This window comes from Periplaneta americana, chromosome 16 (genome assembly GCF_040183065.1).
Source record: "Periplaneta americana isolate PAMFEO1 chromosome 16, P.americana_PAMFEO1_priV1, whole genome shotgun sequence".
NCBI lineage: Eukaryota > Metazoa > Arthropoda > Insecta > Blattodea > Blattidae > Periplaneta > Periplaneta americana.
The window spans coordinates 166,527,084-166,544,181 of record NC_091132.1 but is presented as its reverse complement, the minus strand read 5'-3'; the positions used below and the strand labels follow the sequence as shown (position 1 = coordinate 166,544,181).

Sequence of the window (17,098 nt, the reverse complement as noted above, 5' to 3'; positions counted from 1 at the left end):
GTTATGCATCCTGAAAATTTGTATCACTTTTTCGTATTTTACAATTGAGAAGTGAACATAAATATTCAGATTCGTTTAGAGTCAACCATATAAAGTTTTTAACAGGATAACAGAGAGGGCTTGGAATTGAACAGGTTACATCAGCTGCCTTTTATGCTGCAGGCGTGAATAGGTTAGGAGAAATTTACAAAATATTAGGGAAAACACGGTAATTTTACTTGAAGTAAAGAAATAGATTTGAAAGTAAATCCGGAAAGAAAAAGTATACGATTATGTATCATTACTAGAAAATTGTACGAAATTGAACTATAACAATAGGAAATTTATCATTTGAAAAGTGTAAAAATTCAAATCTCTTGGAGCAACAGTAACAAAATTTATAAATGATACTCGGGGGGGGGGATTAAATGCAGAGTAAATATGGGAAATGCCTGCTATTATTCGGTTAAGAAGCTTTTGTTATCCAGTCTGCTGTCATAAAAGCTGAAAGTTAGAATTTATAAAACAGATAATTACCAGTTGTTTTGTATGGTTGTGAAACTTGGACTCTCACTTTCAGAGAGAAACAGAGGCTAAGGATGAATAATTTCAAGGAAAAATTGTTCTGCGGGTGGGTATCGATTCCGGGACTCTTCGCTTAGCATGCGAACGCTCTACCGGGATCGATACCTGGCCCCGGAACAATTGTTCCTTGAAAATATTCAAACCTGCTTTACAGGGAGCTACTACCTCAAAGCCAGATTTGCAGAAGCTAACGATGTTTGAGAATAAGGTACTTAGAATATTTAGGGCTAAGAGGGACGCAGTGGTGATATTCAAGAAATTTAATAAGTTCTCTCATGAGTATCTATGTTCGGACAAACCGGCCAAATATCACCACTGGAGGGATGAAGTTACAGGTTAATGGAGAAAGTTACATAACACAGAACTGCACGCATTTTATTCTTCACCTAACATAATTAGGAACATTAAATCCAGACGTTTGAGATGGCAGGGCTTGTAGCACGTATGGGCGAATCCAGAAATGCATATAGAGTGTTAGTTGGGAGACCGGGGGGAAAGAAAAACTTTTGAGAAGGCCGAGACGTGGATGAGAAGAGAATATTAAAATGGATTTGAGAGAGGTAGGATATTATGATAAGAGAGACTGGATAAATCTGCTCGGGATAGGGACCAATGGTGGGCTTATGTGAGGGCAGCAATGAACCTCCAGATTCTCTGAAAGCCATTTGTAAGTAAGTAAGTTGTCTGTAGCCATTTCCCGTAATAATTTGTTTTCATAGTCCATCTGGTTTTTAAATATCGTCTTTGGCCAGATATGTTTCATTTTCTTTTTCTTTGTTATACTATGATGTATAACCAAAAAAGCTGCTGCAGCAGCTGCAACTCGTATCTGTGCTGCCATTTTAGCTTCAGAGGATATCAGAGTGCCTGGGATGATCAAGACCCCATTTCCCTTGCGTAGCTGCCTCATGATGATTGGCTGGTCATTACCCACCTAATGAGAAAATGAAACTTTGTGTTGGTTTATCCTACAGATTCAGTACTGGTACCTATTTCCATTTGTGTAGTGGCAAGCTGCAGTAAAAATTGCAATAAGTCGTATGTATGTATGTATTTATTTATTTATTAGCCGTCAGAATACAAGGATTCATGGCATCGTCAGATAACAATTACATGTTAATACAATAGTATAATAGTAATGTAAACAAATACAATAATAATGACAACAATTATAATTACAACATAATAATAATCACTTTCTAACAGTGTATATTTTATTATAATGACAATCTTGGCAGTTTGTCTTATGACCAGCGTGCTTCTACCAGGTACATGAAGAGGAAGGTAAGGAGCAGTAAACAGGGAAAACAACAGCAATCAATAACAGTATATAAAATAGAGATTGTTACATTTCCTGTTCAAGATTTAAATTTAGGTACTCGTTTATGCTCAGTGGCATGTGCTTTAACAGTATATTTTTTACCGATTTCTTGAAAATTTTTTGGGTACACTTCCTGATATGTAAGGGGAGCTTGTTGTATAATTTACAACCACCATGAGATATACTGTTAAGACATCTGGTAAGCATGTGGTATTTTAAATGCATATTACTGGAAGTTCTAGTGTTGTAGTCATGGTATTCAGAGTTTGGTGTAAACTGTTTTGCATTCTGATGGATGTAACAGACTGTTTCTAGTACGTAGATACAGGGGACCGGTAGTATATTGAGCTCTTTAAAAATGCCTCTGCTCTCAGTCCGTATTAGAACTTGTTTCATGATTTTTATTATTCTCTTCTGCAATTTTAGTATCTGTAAGGATTTTGATGATGAGCCCCAAATGATTATGCCATATGCAATAACTGAGTGTACATAACCATAGTATATTGACAATTGAAGCTTCAGACAACTTGTTCCTCTGCTTAGTTTTTAAGAGTTCCATGGTAGAAAATGCACATTGACATAAGTATGTGCTATCAAACATGGATTGTATTTTCAAAGGAAAATTTCATAATCTTGGATAGGCCTACTGTTCCCGGTTAATGATATAAGAAAACTGTCACTGTAGTTACATAGCTCCATCTACAGATCTGGATCCTAATCAGTCGGAAACCTTCTATAGAGTTATTAAACAAAAGGAATCTGAGTTTTATTTAATCAAAATCACAAAACCTTGAAGTAAACTCAATCGTAATCTCTACCACATATTCAGTAAATGGAGGAAAATCACACTAAGCTTCATCATAGAGCATCATTTGAAATGTCGTTTTATCATTTTTATAAATATCTTCTTTGAACATGATTAGAGTTTCCCTTAATTAAACAATATAACTCATAAGTTCTGTTTGTTACCTTGAAGTTTCAGATTAAGAATGTTCAAATGTAAAGTGAGTTACAAAAGCTAATATGCACAACCACTCAGTACTATGTACTACCCCTTCACTCTCAGCCACCCCAAATCTTTTCCAACTTTCGTACGAAATTAAAAGTTCCAGCCTTTACATGCAAAAATTTAGGGAACTCTTTCTAGACCTTAAAAACAGGTTTAGTGTTTTTCCAGCTCTGAGCCAACATATTTCAGAATAGAGTACACATAGCATCGAAGTCTTCTAAGAATTGTACCAGAATCAGATACCTGTGTGTTAGGGGACCATTTCTGAACGCAACTGGGCGGCACCACTAAGAGTGCTGTTCAAGGCAAAACTTGGCCACTTTATAATCTCTCTTCTAACTCGTTGGTGATGGATCTTTCAAGCTGAAAATGGCGGCAGGTACGATTAGCTTTATTGAAGACTAGCCGTACCCGTGCACTCCGCTGCACCTGTTAGAAATAAATATAAAGTAATTACATAATTAAAATAGGTCATTTGATCCAGAGAACATTCGTGTTTGATAGAAGAATAAATCGTTTAATATGCTACTTAATTTAAATTATATTTAAAAAATCAAAATGCGATCATTTTGATCCAGAGACCACTCATTTGGTGCAATGACAATTCCTTTGACATGTTTCTTTTAGTGTTATTACATGCAACCATAGTTTAATGAAGATTGACATATCTTTTACTTTTAATGTGTATACTTTATATTACTTGCTATATGTTTACATTGAATTATGGACTAATAACTTAATTTTAATCCTTGTTTTCTACGTCATCAGTAAATGGCGCTTGGCCCACTATGGTTCTGAACCCTTCAAATAACTTAAATAGTGATACGTGATATGTAATTATATTTCTTTCTTTCGAAAATGTAAGAATTCACGATCTCCTATGTACCATTGCCATGGAATGAATAAATGTGTTTTTTCTTTCTACTCAAAAATTTTATAGTATTTTGCACATAGGAGTTACTGCAGGAACAACAACGCTATAATTGAGGCGGGGGTGAAAATGTATTGTATTGTTATTTTAAAAGTCTTGTATATCCTTAAATATCAGTGCTATCAAAATTTTGCATAGAATAAAAGTGTACAGAATAGCCTATCAAGTTTTCTGTGCATAAGAAGCTATTTTAATCTTACCAGTCCTCGATTCACTCAGAAGTTACTGTAATAACATTATAGCATTATGTCCATCTAGAGAAACTACACTTTCCAATGGTGAAATAATAATAAATTATACAAATCGGTTAATTTAGCTTCCGATATTACTTCATACAAACACAGATACATTCTCTGTAGGCTATGCTTCATAACCTTCGATTGTTGTTGTCCAAGGCACCTTATAGACTGTCATTTGTTTTTTATTTCATTACACCGCCTTAGATGGCAGTTATTTTAATTTTAAAACTCATTTATCTCATTAAATATCAGTCCTATCAAAATGTTTCAAAGAATAAAACTTATCGGAAATCATTTTTAAAGAAACTTTTGTCATGTAACATTTTTCACAAAAATTAATAGTAAGCGAGATATTTCTATTTATTTAATTCAGGCCCCTTATAACCCCCCCTTTTAAATAACGTATTTTGAATGCCATATAGCCTAAAATCTAAGTTACAACGAACTTAATTTATATTCCAATTTTGATCGCAATCCGTTCAGCCATTATCACGTGAAAAGGTAACAAACATCCAGACAGACATACAAACAAACATTTCAAAAGAGCGATTTTCGGTTTCAGGATGGTTAATTATACATGTTAACAACAATTATTTTTGGAAAATCGAAAATTATCAGAAAAATTTTGGCTACAGATTTATTAATAATACCGTACAGATTATGGTAAATACGAGTGCGTATGGAATTTCAACAACAATTTTGAGAATCCAATTGGCCTAAGTACCGGATCGATATTTAATACCTATTTATTAATCGATATGTAGGCTATACGTAGTGAAAATGACGTTGAAATCGGCGCAAAATGTAGACACAAAATCTGTATGCATGTTAATTGAACGTGCGTTTACTGCTTGATTCCTTCAATATTCTCCTTACATTACTTGCGTAAGCGCATGGAAAATTGAACCGTGTAAATGCACCTATGGACTAGTTACAGAGTTGATGGCGCATCATCTCTTTTCTTATTTACTCTTTCAGGAAGAATTATGTGACTCGGAGGATAAAGTGAAAGAAGAGTTGAAGCAAGAAGTCACTGTAGAGGAGGATGAAGTATTTGCTGAAAGGTGAGTGCAGTATGCGAGCCTTCACTTCGTCTTTGGTTCACTGCTTCCTTTGAATAATGATGTAGGACAGTGGTACTAAAACATGTACTGTAGGTGTTATGTGTGTATATTTCTTCATTTGGAACTAATTCTTAAATGTTAAAAATAGTTTTTCAGCAATACAGCAGATGAAAATTTATTGAAAAGGTGTAATTATTTTCCGAACAGTCAATTTATATTTAGAGAATTTTGCGCCTCCAGTAATGGCTAGTAATTTACGCTATATTTTCAAAGACTGTGAAGTAAATACGTATACAGTGTAATTTAATTTCAATCAATCAATTTATTTTCTCTCGTATAGTTAAAAATGGACTTCAAACAGGAAAACAAATGAAGCCTACTTTGTTCAGTGTTTATTTCTTTAAAATAAATTCGTAACTGTCGGAATTTGAAACTTTACTTTATGTGAAAAACATTTTTGTCCTTTAATGTTACGAATATTGAATTCGCGTCTTAATTACTACCATTATAGGCTCGTTGCATAATGTACTATTATGTGTCTATATGTATCTGCATTTCTTTTGTAGTCTACATTTGTATAACCTGGAACATATTTGGATAAATTCACTTGATTTACTTGCAACTTTTATATTTCTCTCAAGATCTATATTTCATTGCTGTTGACAAAGAACCGATGTAACCTTAAAAATTTTATCATTCTTTTTTACTTCCTTTGCTGAAGCTTTTCTGATTGAGCTACGTAATTGAATTTTTCACTGTTTATTTTTGATAAAGGAATTTGAATTTATCATATAAAATTTTCAGATGTTTCGCAATACTGTTACAAGAAGGTTAAAATCTGCTGTTAATTTCTGGAGTTTAGATTTTCTTCTTGGACACAGTTATGGTGTTGTTCATACTAATCAATTATTTTCGTAACAGCCTTCCAGTTATCCAAGACAGTGGAGTGTCAACACACGAGGACAGTATAACAGAAGAAGAAAGAACATCAGTTCACAATAAGAAAAGCACAAATTTAATCAAGTGTAAATTTTGTATTAGGTTTCTATCGAGTTACGACTCTCTCACACAACATTTGCGAATTCATACTGGTGATAAACCAATCAAATGTGCCGTCTGTGGAAAATCATTCTCATATGTAAAGACGCTGAAAGTCCACTTACGTTCTCACTCAGGTGAGTGGCCATTTAAGTGCGATACCTGCAAGAAATGTTTCCCATCCAAGAGAAGTCTCGAAAGTCATATACGCCTGCATACGGGCGTAAAGCCATTCAAGTGCGATGTGTGTGGAGTTCGTTTGTCAGATTCCGGAAGTTTAAAGAGGCATACACGCATACACACAGGTGAGAAGCCGTATACATGTGATGTCTGTGGAAAGTGTTTCACACGAGCGGGATGCCTCAAAATTCATACGCGACTTCACGTAGACGACAAAACATTTGAATGCGATGTGTGTGGGAAATGTTTCAGGGATTCGGGAACATTGAAGAATCATTCTCTAACACACACAGGCGAGAAACCATTCAAATGTGAAGTTTGTGGTAAATTTTTCTCGAGATTGGGAAATTTAAAGAGTCATGGACGTCTGCACACACACGAGAAACCATACAATTGCGATATATGTGGTAAATGTTTTTCTGAATCGGGAGTTCTCAAAAGGCATTCACGAATTCACACAGGCGAGAGGCCCTATAAATGTCAAGAGTGTGGGAAGGGTTTCTCTCATTCTGGAGGTTTGAAAAGACATATACGTGTCCACACAGGTGAGAAACCATTCAAATGTGATGTCTGCGGGAAGTCTTTCTCTGAATCTGGGCATCTGAAAGGTCATTTACGATTACATACGGGCGAAAAGCCATTCAAATGCACTAATTGTGGGAAATGTTTCTCCGAAACAAGACAGTTGAGAAAGCATGCACAACAATATAGAGGCAAAACTTGCACCAAGTGAGACGTCTTCGACAAATTTAATGTTTATTGCGATGGTAACGCCTAAGAGATAACCAATAATGCATATAGACGATAAACTATTATAATGACATGAATTTATAATACATATCTTGTTATATCTATGTTTTGTGAGGATGACTATTAGATATATTTTCTGAGGTAATCCATACAGAAGAATTAGACTAAAGGAAGGATGTGGTTTTACTTTCCGGTACCCAATATTCTCCACAGAATTACCTACTGTACAGGTAGGGCGATGTCACGTTAACCCCCCCCCCTCTGCCCGAATTTGTTTATTTCACAACTAACGACTCATATATATATATATATATATATATATATATACACACATACTGTGCTCCAACCACGAGAAAGTCTCTGCCGGATGAGACAGAGGGGAGTAATGCTGTGAATGAATGTTGATGTCATAAGCTGTCATAAGGTCACACACGTGGGTACTCTTATCTCTATTGGCTAGCTCTCGCAGCACAAACCATAACATTAATACAGACATATTGATACTGCCTTAGTTACAAAATTAGATCACAGTTAATCTCCTGGTCTTTTAATCTCTTCATACAGGAAATAAAATATGCAGGAGAGCGCATGGTTTTTAAACTGACGTTGTAACGGTAATATTATTTATCGTTAGAAGAGAAGTCCGAAAAATAAAGCGATGGTCATGGGAAAAATATATAAGCGATATAGAACATGACATACATGGAAACCAAGATAGAGCTTATAAAATCTTATGGCACTTGAACAAACAAGAAAGAGATCATCTAAAATTCAATCCGATATCCTATGAACAATGGCTAACATATTTTAAGAATTTATGGACAGAGACATCTGAGGAGGAAGAAGAAGACAACAATAGCATCCAACGAGAGGAAGGTATAGATCCAATTACAATTGAGTAATTTAAAAAAGCGGTAGACAATAGTACAAATAAAAAATCGGCAGGATCAGATAACATAAATAACGAACTCATCAAATATGCTCAGAGTCTGTGAAATATCGTATTTTAGATTTAATTAATGTATGTTGGAAATACGGTCATATACCTGAAGAGTGGAGATTAGCCAAAATATACCCAATATATAAGAAAGGTGAAAGGAACAACTGCAATAACTATAGGGGAATAAGTATTCTAAATACGTGTTATAAACTATATGCAACAATATTAAAGAACCGATTGAAGATAATAATGGAGAATATTATCTCGGAAGCTCAAAATGGGTTTCGTGAAGGAAGAGCTTGTGTAGATGGCATATTTAGTATAAACCAAATAATAGAAAAACATAGTGAATATAACATACCAACATATATGGCATTCACAGACTACGAAAAAGCCTTTGATAAGGTTAATAGAAATAAATTATGTCGTATTTTAGAACAAAAAGGTATACCGAAACATTTAATAACAATAATAAGAAGTTTATATGTAGACAACAAAATAATGATAAAAACAAGAACAAAGAACGAGGATAAAATAGCAACAATTAACAAAGGAGTGAGACAAGGTTGTCCTCTCTCACCACTGCTTTTTAATATATATATTGACAATGTCACAGAAGAATGGCAGATACATTTAGAGACACATTTTAAAATTAAAAATAGGTTTTTAGACAATTTTATTTGCAGATGACCAAGTTCTAATCTGTAGCTCAGAGGATAATTTACAAAAAGCCATATACCAATTAAATAATGTAAGTAAAAAGTATGCATTAAACATCTCCACAGCCAAAACAAAAGTACTAGCATTTCAGGGGTCCAATACAATCAGGGCTAAAATCATTTTAGAAAGAAAAATGATAGAACAAGTAAACAATTTTAATTATTTAGGCTGCAGTGTATCATACGTTAAAAATGATGTAATAAAAAAGATTAATAAATTTAACTATATATGTGGAACAATAAAAAGAAACCTCAAACAAACTAGGAAAGAAACTAAATTAAAATTTTATAAAGTAATGGCAGTGCCCATGTTCCTATATGGCTCCGAATGTTGGACAGTGAGAAAAAGTAAAGAGAGAAAAATAGAGGCCGCTGAAATGCGATTCCTAAGGAGTATAGCCGGCTACACTTTGTTAGACAAAAGGAGAAATGATGACGTAAGAAAGGAATTAGGCATCTTTAAACTAACAGAGAAGATACACCAATATAGAACTAAGTGGAGGGAACATGTGGAAAGAATGGAAGAATACCGCATTCCAAAACTGCTATTAGATTACAGACCAACAGGCAAAAGAAACATTGGCAGACCAAAGAATAAATGGACTCAACAAATGTTTAATGCATGAGACCGGAACAAGCCTTTAGAGGCTTAAACCTTGACGAAGATGATGATGATTATTTATCTACTTCGTTCCGATAGATGACGCAATAGTAAGCACATTCCTTTCACGGTTGATCTGGTTGGAGAACAGTACCTTATTTATCCAGAAGATCTGTTTGTGCACTGTCGTTATCACGACATAACTGAATATCACGCCATGTTCGACGGGAGCTTTTGCGAAGAAAATCTTATGTTATATTCCTGATTGCTTCTGCAACAGCAACTTGTAGTAATTTGGTACCGCTGCTTACTGACTTAAATCTATTAAAACTATTACAGGGGTAATGTGACTTACGGCCCTACATTTAAACTATGCACACCTTGTTCATATAGTTGAAGTCAGCGATTTTGGCAGGTGACCTTGATGGCATTGCTAGTAGGCGAGCCAAATGTTGTTCTGTTTAGACGGCATGAATGAGTTGCAATAACGCTGTCAGTCATTTATACACACCAGCACCTCGTATCACCATTATTATAAAACACACCACAGTACAGTCCGATTCATAGGAGTGCCATAATTACTTTTGTCCGAAATAATTTTACAATTTGCCTTCAACATATTCTAAATGAAAAGGGGGGAGAAACATTGCATAACCAGAACCAAGAAATTATTCCTTCATGAAGCGACAGGCAAAAAAAGGGTAGGAATTGTCTCGAATTATCTTCATTAATAACAAACATCCATGAAGTACAAGAACGAGTATCACAAGCGACAGAAATCGACACGTTCGATAACTAACCGAAAGGGGAGGTATGCTGCAATAAGAAATGAGATGAATAGTCTAATTCAATTTTACAAAGGAGCCTTTGTTTTAAATTTAAGGGCTGTATATCTGCTGATTGAAAAAATAAATCAGTATATTTTGATCATTACTACCTTCCATTTTACATCCCCTAATGTTCGTATTTCGTAAAACTCAGTCTTACCTTTTTACTAATGATTTAACAGAAACTTACACACAGAGTTTAAGGTGATTAGTCAGTCACTCTGTTGATTATAGAATAGTTTTTTATATATACGGCATGTTATATATAGATTATCTTTATACTTTATAGTAACGAAGCATGCAGCAGCAATTGGAATTATCTCGAAAACTGTGTGCTGTGAACTGGTCCCTTTTCATACGCATGCACTCACATAGTCTACTGCAGTTCTATAAAATTGGTTATATGTGCATTGTTTTTGGAGGTGACTGTCCATCCGAGTCCACTAGGATAATCAGGAATGTATGTTTACTCATATGTCTCACCCATTCCAGTTGCAGTTTGCTTGCGACAAAGATGACAACCGACTTTGCAACTATGAGTAACTTGCTCTGGAGTTCTGATTAACAAAATCCAATCTGCCGAAATCGGTGGCGTCCACTATAACAATGGATCTCTCGCCGCCATATTCCACGGCATACGTGAGAAGAATTTCATGACATGAACATTTATTTAGTAGATGAATCTCCTTGTTTTTCCTCTCTTCCATTGTTTCTCTCTTCCCTCCAATTCTCTGTCATATCTTCTGGTTTTCTGTGTGTCTCAGCTATATTTTTTATATCACAACCTACATTTAATCCAAACTTTTGATTATTAATTACTTACTAGAGCTAGTCTCGATGCCGTGTCCTCTGGAGTTAATTCCAGATACATTAGTCATTCAGCGAACAATGCAAGTACAGATGCCTCAAAGTAGCAAGCTGTCTCGTTCGCGCAGGCGCATAGAGCACATCTCCCCTACCACTGTCCGCCTACTGCGTGCACTGTGGATTAGAACGGTACAGTTCAGTTCTAATAACAGTTGAGAAGGCTGTATTCTGTATAAGAACATGTCTATGTGTGGCTGTCGTTTGTGATAAAGGATTTCTTCTATTATGATGAGTAGTACATTATCGAGCAAAGTTCTTTACAGTGAAATTCTCGAGGTGATTTATAATGTGATGGAATTCATAAAAAAAAAAAAAAGAAAGCAAAGCCGGGATATTCCTCATGGATATTAAGGAGATGCGGGAAAGAGTGGCAGCTGCAGTAGAAATTTCTAAGATAACGTTAACATGGATTGTTGCAAACAACACTACATTCAAAATGGATGACGTCATAGCACTGACAAGGAAAAAAATTAATGAAATCACGGAAGTGTGTTGGAAGAAGAAGTGTGACAAATCCGTGAAATATGAAGAGTATGTGAAGCCAGTTCCTCTAATAGAAGAAGCCATGGACAGTTGCATTATTCGTTTAGCTGGCGAGTCCACAGAAGAAGAAGAAGTGAGCAGCGATTCAGATGAAGATTTATCGGGAGTAAAAGAGATAGAAGTCCGTTCGGTTGGAGTATATCCATCTGTGGACAGTTGATTGCACTTCTGCATCGGTCGCAAAACAATGGCTGGCCAGGAATTTCATTATGCAACCAGATGAAATGTCTGGACTGTATGGTGGGTGCTGTAGCATTTCCCAACCAAATGTGTTAATTTTCTCACGAACAGAAGCCGCGACATGGGGGCGAGCATTGTCATGAAGAAGTCTGACATCGTCAGCATTAATGTTATGGCGTTTGTCACGAAGGACACGACGCAACTTTACCAATGTTTGAAAGTAGGCTACAGCATTCACAGTAGTCCCGTGTTTAGCACAATCCACCAATAAAACACCACGCATATCCCAGAACACCGTCACAAGCACTTTCTTAACAGATTCCGTCACTTTGAATGTTTTCTTTACTGGGGAAGCAGTATGTTTCCACTCCATAGAGTTCTGCTTTGTTTCGGGCGTGCAGTGGTAGCCCAGGACTCATCACCAGTGACAATTTCTTTCAGAATGTTATGCCCTTCTGCAGTGTAACGCCTTAAGTTGTCCAAGCATGTCATCATTCGCTGGCCCTTGTGGTCGTCTGTCAGTTTCTTAGGTACCCAGCGGGCACTAACTTTATGAAATTTCAATGTGTCATGCACGATATCGTGCACCGCACTGTATGGAGTGCTGAGATAAGGTTCGCAGTTGGATCCGCCTGTCGTTCATATATGTCTTAATTAATAATGTCGTTCATATATGTCTTAATTAATAATAATATTTTGAAAAAATTTAAAGTGACTTTTTTATATTCTTTAGCACAGACTATCTCATCTTGAGCATCATATCATTATGATGTCCTTCGTAGTTTGCCTTTCCACCCAGTACACCACTTCTATAAAATCACCGATTTGAGATTTTAATGAAGTGATTTGAGATGTGTAGTTGCAAAATCAGATACATCACTTTTTTTTCTTTTGAAAATGAGTTAATGTTATATTTCATATCTTTATATGATTCTACACTATAGCACTTTTATGCTCAAAAGCCAGATACATCACATGGATTTGTATAATGAAAGCTTAGTATTGGTTACAAATCCTTGGTTCCTTGCAAACGTTTTTCCTTCATACTAAAAAATTGTTTGTGATGTATCTGATTTTGCATCTAAACACCTCATTCTATGATCTGTGACTTAACTAAATAATATATTAAAGATTAGGTAAGAAAAGACAGATTTGTGTGCATGAGTAAGCCTACAGGGAATCCACTGACAATTAAACTAATCTTTCTTTGTAAATTAAAGCAAGTAAACTTTCATAGGAAAAGTTTTCTACATAAATATGAGAAGATGTCAAAAATTTATAAGGGAACTGAGATTATATATACTCATGAATTGAAGTTTGAAGTTCCAGTGGTTGGTAGTACCAGTGAATAGGGATTATAAAGAGTGGACACTTCGCATCAGTACCTTTGATGTAGCCGGACTGATTTCAATGACCTTCAAGCCAGCTAGAGCGTGAGATTCTGCTTTCTCCCTAGAGTTGGTGCTGACATCACATCAGCTAGCAGTCGACACAGCGGAAATATAACACATATAATTAATACATCTAGGTACATTATGTACTCAAAATAAATATCTAGACTCTAGAGTTCCTTTATAATGAGAGTTGAGACGTTGACCCCAACAACAATTAAAATATGTAATGATTTGATAGCACTGAAAATGGAAAAACAAAGCTCTTATGAGAAGTAAAACCATATACCTGTATTATATTAGGCCTATATACAAATATTAAACCAATTTGATACATAATTTTATAATGTATTATATTATTTTATAATATAATTTATTATATCTGAAATATAAAAAAATATTATTACAACTAGTTCGTCACTGAGAAATAAGGAAAAGCTGTTAACTTGAATTTATTTGAAGCAAAGCGTTATTGGATTATGCAATAAGGTAGGCGATGTTTGAATCCTGTGTCTCAACTGTATTCTCAGTTCTTATCTTAGCCTATGCTCGATTACACTAACCTCTAGCGCTTGAAAGTAGAACTGAACGCTGGCACACAGAGAAACAAAACACTGGAAAATTCGCTCAGTGTCCATTCTTTATAATCACTATTCGCTGGTAGTACTTCATGAGGACTAATGACTGCAAAAATAGTGTATGAAATGTTTGTATTGATCATTTCTGTTCTATTTGTTATTATTAGTTCTGCTAATAAAGATTACTATTTTGAAATTAGGGATTTTTATTGTAGAAAGAGGATGAGTGGGGGTAATTAGGGTATGAAGACAGCCTGTTTTAAGTTTGTAGACTCATAGCCTGATACCATAACAAAATATTCGATTTAGTTTTTTTTTATATATGTTAGCACTGTGGCCTGAAATGATTCTATTGCGTTTCCAAGTATGTTGTACCTTTCTTATCATAGTACTAACCCTAAGTTCAATTATACTGTACTGAATTTATCCCATAGACGGGGAAATTTTTCTATAATGTGTATAATTGAAGTAAAACTGCTTTTTTAAGTCCTTATAAAATCAACTTTTTCAGATCATAGGTTGGTATATGTATCAGAACAGAATGTACAGGTTAGGCATTTAAAAATTTTAATCAGACCTAACGTGAAAAAAAAAATTGTCAGCCGACACTTCAGTTCTTCATAAGGCTTATTTTATAAATTTAAAATACTCATATCCTATTAAAATCTGGGACGGATAACAATATATTCGGACAGCTACATATTTGTCTTTCACCAATCCCTAATTTGTGTACGTGGCATGATCTGGAACGAAACACTAGATTAGTTGCCAATTAACTTGTAATTATAGGCCAACCCAAATTACCCCACGATTGTAAACTGTAATTTAATAACAAACTATTAGTGTTATATTACTGAAATTACTAAAAATTTGATCTAAACATGTGTAATGTACACGTACATGTATTTAGTTATTATATAATAGTTTTTCCCAACGATATTTCTCTGTATGTGATGTCACTTGACAGAAAATGAAATAAAAATTAGTTCTTTTTTACGAAGCAGTATCAGTGTGATCATCTCAAACTTTTAACACTCCATGATAGGCAATAATTGTGAAATAGATAATATATATGAAATTGGCATGTGTTTGAAGATTAGATAAAGTTTCATTCAATAAATTTTAATGTATACCCAAATTACTCCAAATCTATTAATCGTAATTTGCTAACAAACTATTAATTTATATAGGCCTACTACTGAATTTATTAAAAACGTATTCTAAACGTGTGTAATGTACACAGTAATTTGATCACTCTAGCACACCTATACTTTTTTTTTTAAGATGGGACATGACAGGAGAGATGCGATCGGAAAAACTGAATGGCACATAGCGTGGTAGGCTTGTTGCTATGGTATCAACGGTTGAGTTGCCAAACTTACAGTTCGCGAGTGCTTAATAGCTCTCTTGGCGACATTTATTGTGCACAGAATGTTAGCATTGGTACGTTTCGTCTTTGATTCTCTGTCGATTTTTGTATTGTTTTCTTACCTTCGTGTCAATTCTCAAGGAATGTTTTAACGTCAGCCATCTTAACGTCAATTGCTACCTTCCATCATTTGGCAGCATGGTAGTCCATATTGGCAACATGGCACTGTAGATCCAAGCTCGGCCGCTTCACTGTCATGTCCCATCTTAAAAATAAAAAAAAAATAATAAAAAAAAATTATAGTTTTCCAACAGTACTGCTTCGAATGTGATGGGTCATAGTACAGACTCGTAAACAAAACACATTTTTTTACCAGGCTGTGTCAGTGTGATAAACACAAATTTCTAACACTCCGTCATAGACAATTTTTGAAATAGGCAATATAATACCAAATTAGCATGTGTTTGAATATAGTATAATATAATATTATTAGGTAACGTTTTATTCAATAAATTGTGTCATACCCAATTTACCCCAACCCATACTAACACGGCTCGCCATCCGTAATTTAGTCTGGATGGCGCAGCTGTAGAGTGCTGGCCTTCCGTGCCCGAGGTTTCGGGTTCGATCCCGACCCAGGATAATATTCAAGTGTGTTTAAATGCTACAGGCTCATGTCAGTAGATTTACTGGCATGTAAAAGAACTGTGGGTACAAAATTCCAGCACACCGGCGACGCTGATAATATATCCTCGGTAGGTGTGAGCGTCGTTTTATTATTGATTCCTTAATCACAATCAATAGAAAATATCCCTGCCATCGGATAATACGTCATATTGTGACCAGTGTCGCCAACACATAAATTGTATCACCTGGAAATCCGTCAAAAATCCGACAAAATTAAAATAAATAAATAAGATCCATTTTATATATATTGACGGAATTTCCGTCCAGTTCAACGAGTTAGAAAGAGAAAGATCTTTCTATCTCGTTGGTCCAGTTAGCGACACCACAGTGTAATACTTATGTCTTAGACTGTGGCGACACTGCTTGTGACGATTTCAAATCACGGCATCCTTGATCTCTATACATATGCAACATGCATTGAAATATCGTACCACTAATGTAGAGCTGTTTGGGATTTTGTGAACGATCTATCATTGGACCCTAATATTTATTAAACAGGTATGTTAAGTACATTTTCTTATCCCAAATAATAGGTAATAACATATTGTTACGTTGTCCTCCATGTGGGTATTATTTACAGTATCTGAGCCCGTTTTTTCACAAATGGATGAAAATCCCAACCATCAAGACTAGTTTGAAATAGTAAGGTTAGATTTAACGATATGCAGGAGTAATTATTTTACTGCTTACGATTCATAGCAATGTACATCGGGCCGCAGGCAAATGCAGTGAAATGTTTTTACATTGTTATTTTCAATTAGCATGGAATTAGTAGGAAAGCATTGAATTAGCTATATTATGTAACTTTTCGTTCTACAAAGGAATTTTATGTTACATTTATTTGGATAAAATGTCTGCACATTTTAAGGACAAAACTAGAATTCCGGATAAGGTACACTATCCACCGGCCACTGAACGAATATTGCACACTTTTATCACTGCCAATGTGGTGCTATAAATCTATTTTCAATACTTTTATCACAACCGCAACACATTTCAATTAACAGTAACATATTTAATATATCACAAAACATACACTGAAGAACTAAATGCAGTTATTATGAAAGTCTCTATATTTTCTTTGTGGAATTACGGTCCACTTCACTAGATGGCTCCCGTTACGAGTAGCAGGGTTGGCAATAGATGCAAACGAAATGATACTAAACGTGAGGAATGTTACTACAGGTGTGTAGTATTATGTGACAAGTTAGGTTAGATTATGTGTTTTATGTGATAGATTAGGTTTGGTGTGTAGTATTATGTGAGGTTAGGTTAGGTTAGGTGTGTAGTATTTTTACTA

At 35.0% G+C, this 17,098-nt stretch overlaps 1 protein-coding gene and 1 long non-coding RNA gene across 2 annotated transcripts in view; one reads left to right on the top strand and one right to left on the bottom strand.

The window, feature by feature from the left end:
* The window catches only part of LOC138691800 (zinc finger protein ZFP2-like), a 40,470-nt gene extending 33,078 nt beyond the window's left edge, over positions 1 to 7,392 (top strand). Inside the window, exons 4-5 of the mRNA XM_069814227.1 lie at positions 5,043 to 5,128; positions 6,050 to 7,392. Coding sequence (XP_069670328.1) covers positions 5,043 to 5,128; positions 6,050 to 7,079 — 1,116 coding nt within the window. The 3' untranslated portion in view covers positions 7,080 to 7,392. The remainder of the gene's footprint in view (positions 1 to 5,042; positions 5,129 to 6,049) is intronic.
* LOC138691802 (uncharacterized) lies at positions 1,630 to 15,923 on the bottom strand. The gene is made up of 3 exons (XR_011329966.1): positions 15,636 to 15,923; positions 15,234 to 15,376; positions 1,630 to 3,323 (listed from the first exon to the last, which is right to left on the bottom strand). It is a non-coding gene; the product is annotated as an uncharacterized lncRNA (long non-coding RNA).
* Positions 15,924 to 17,098: the final 1,175 nt, after the last annotated feature.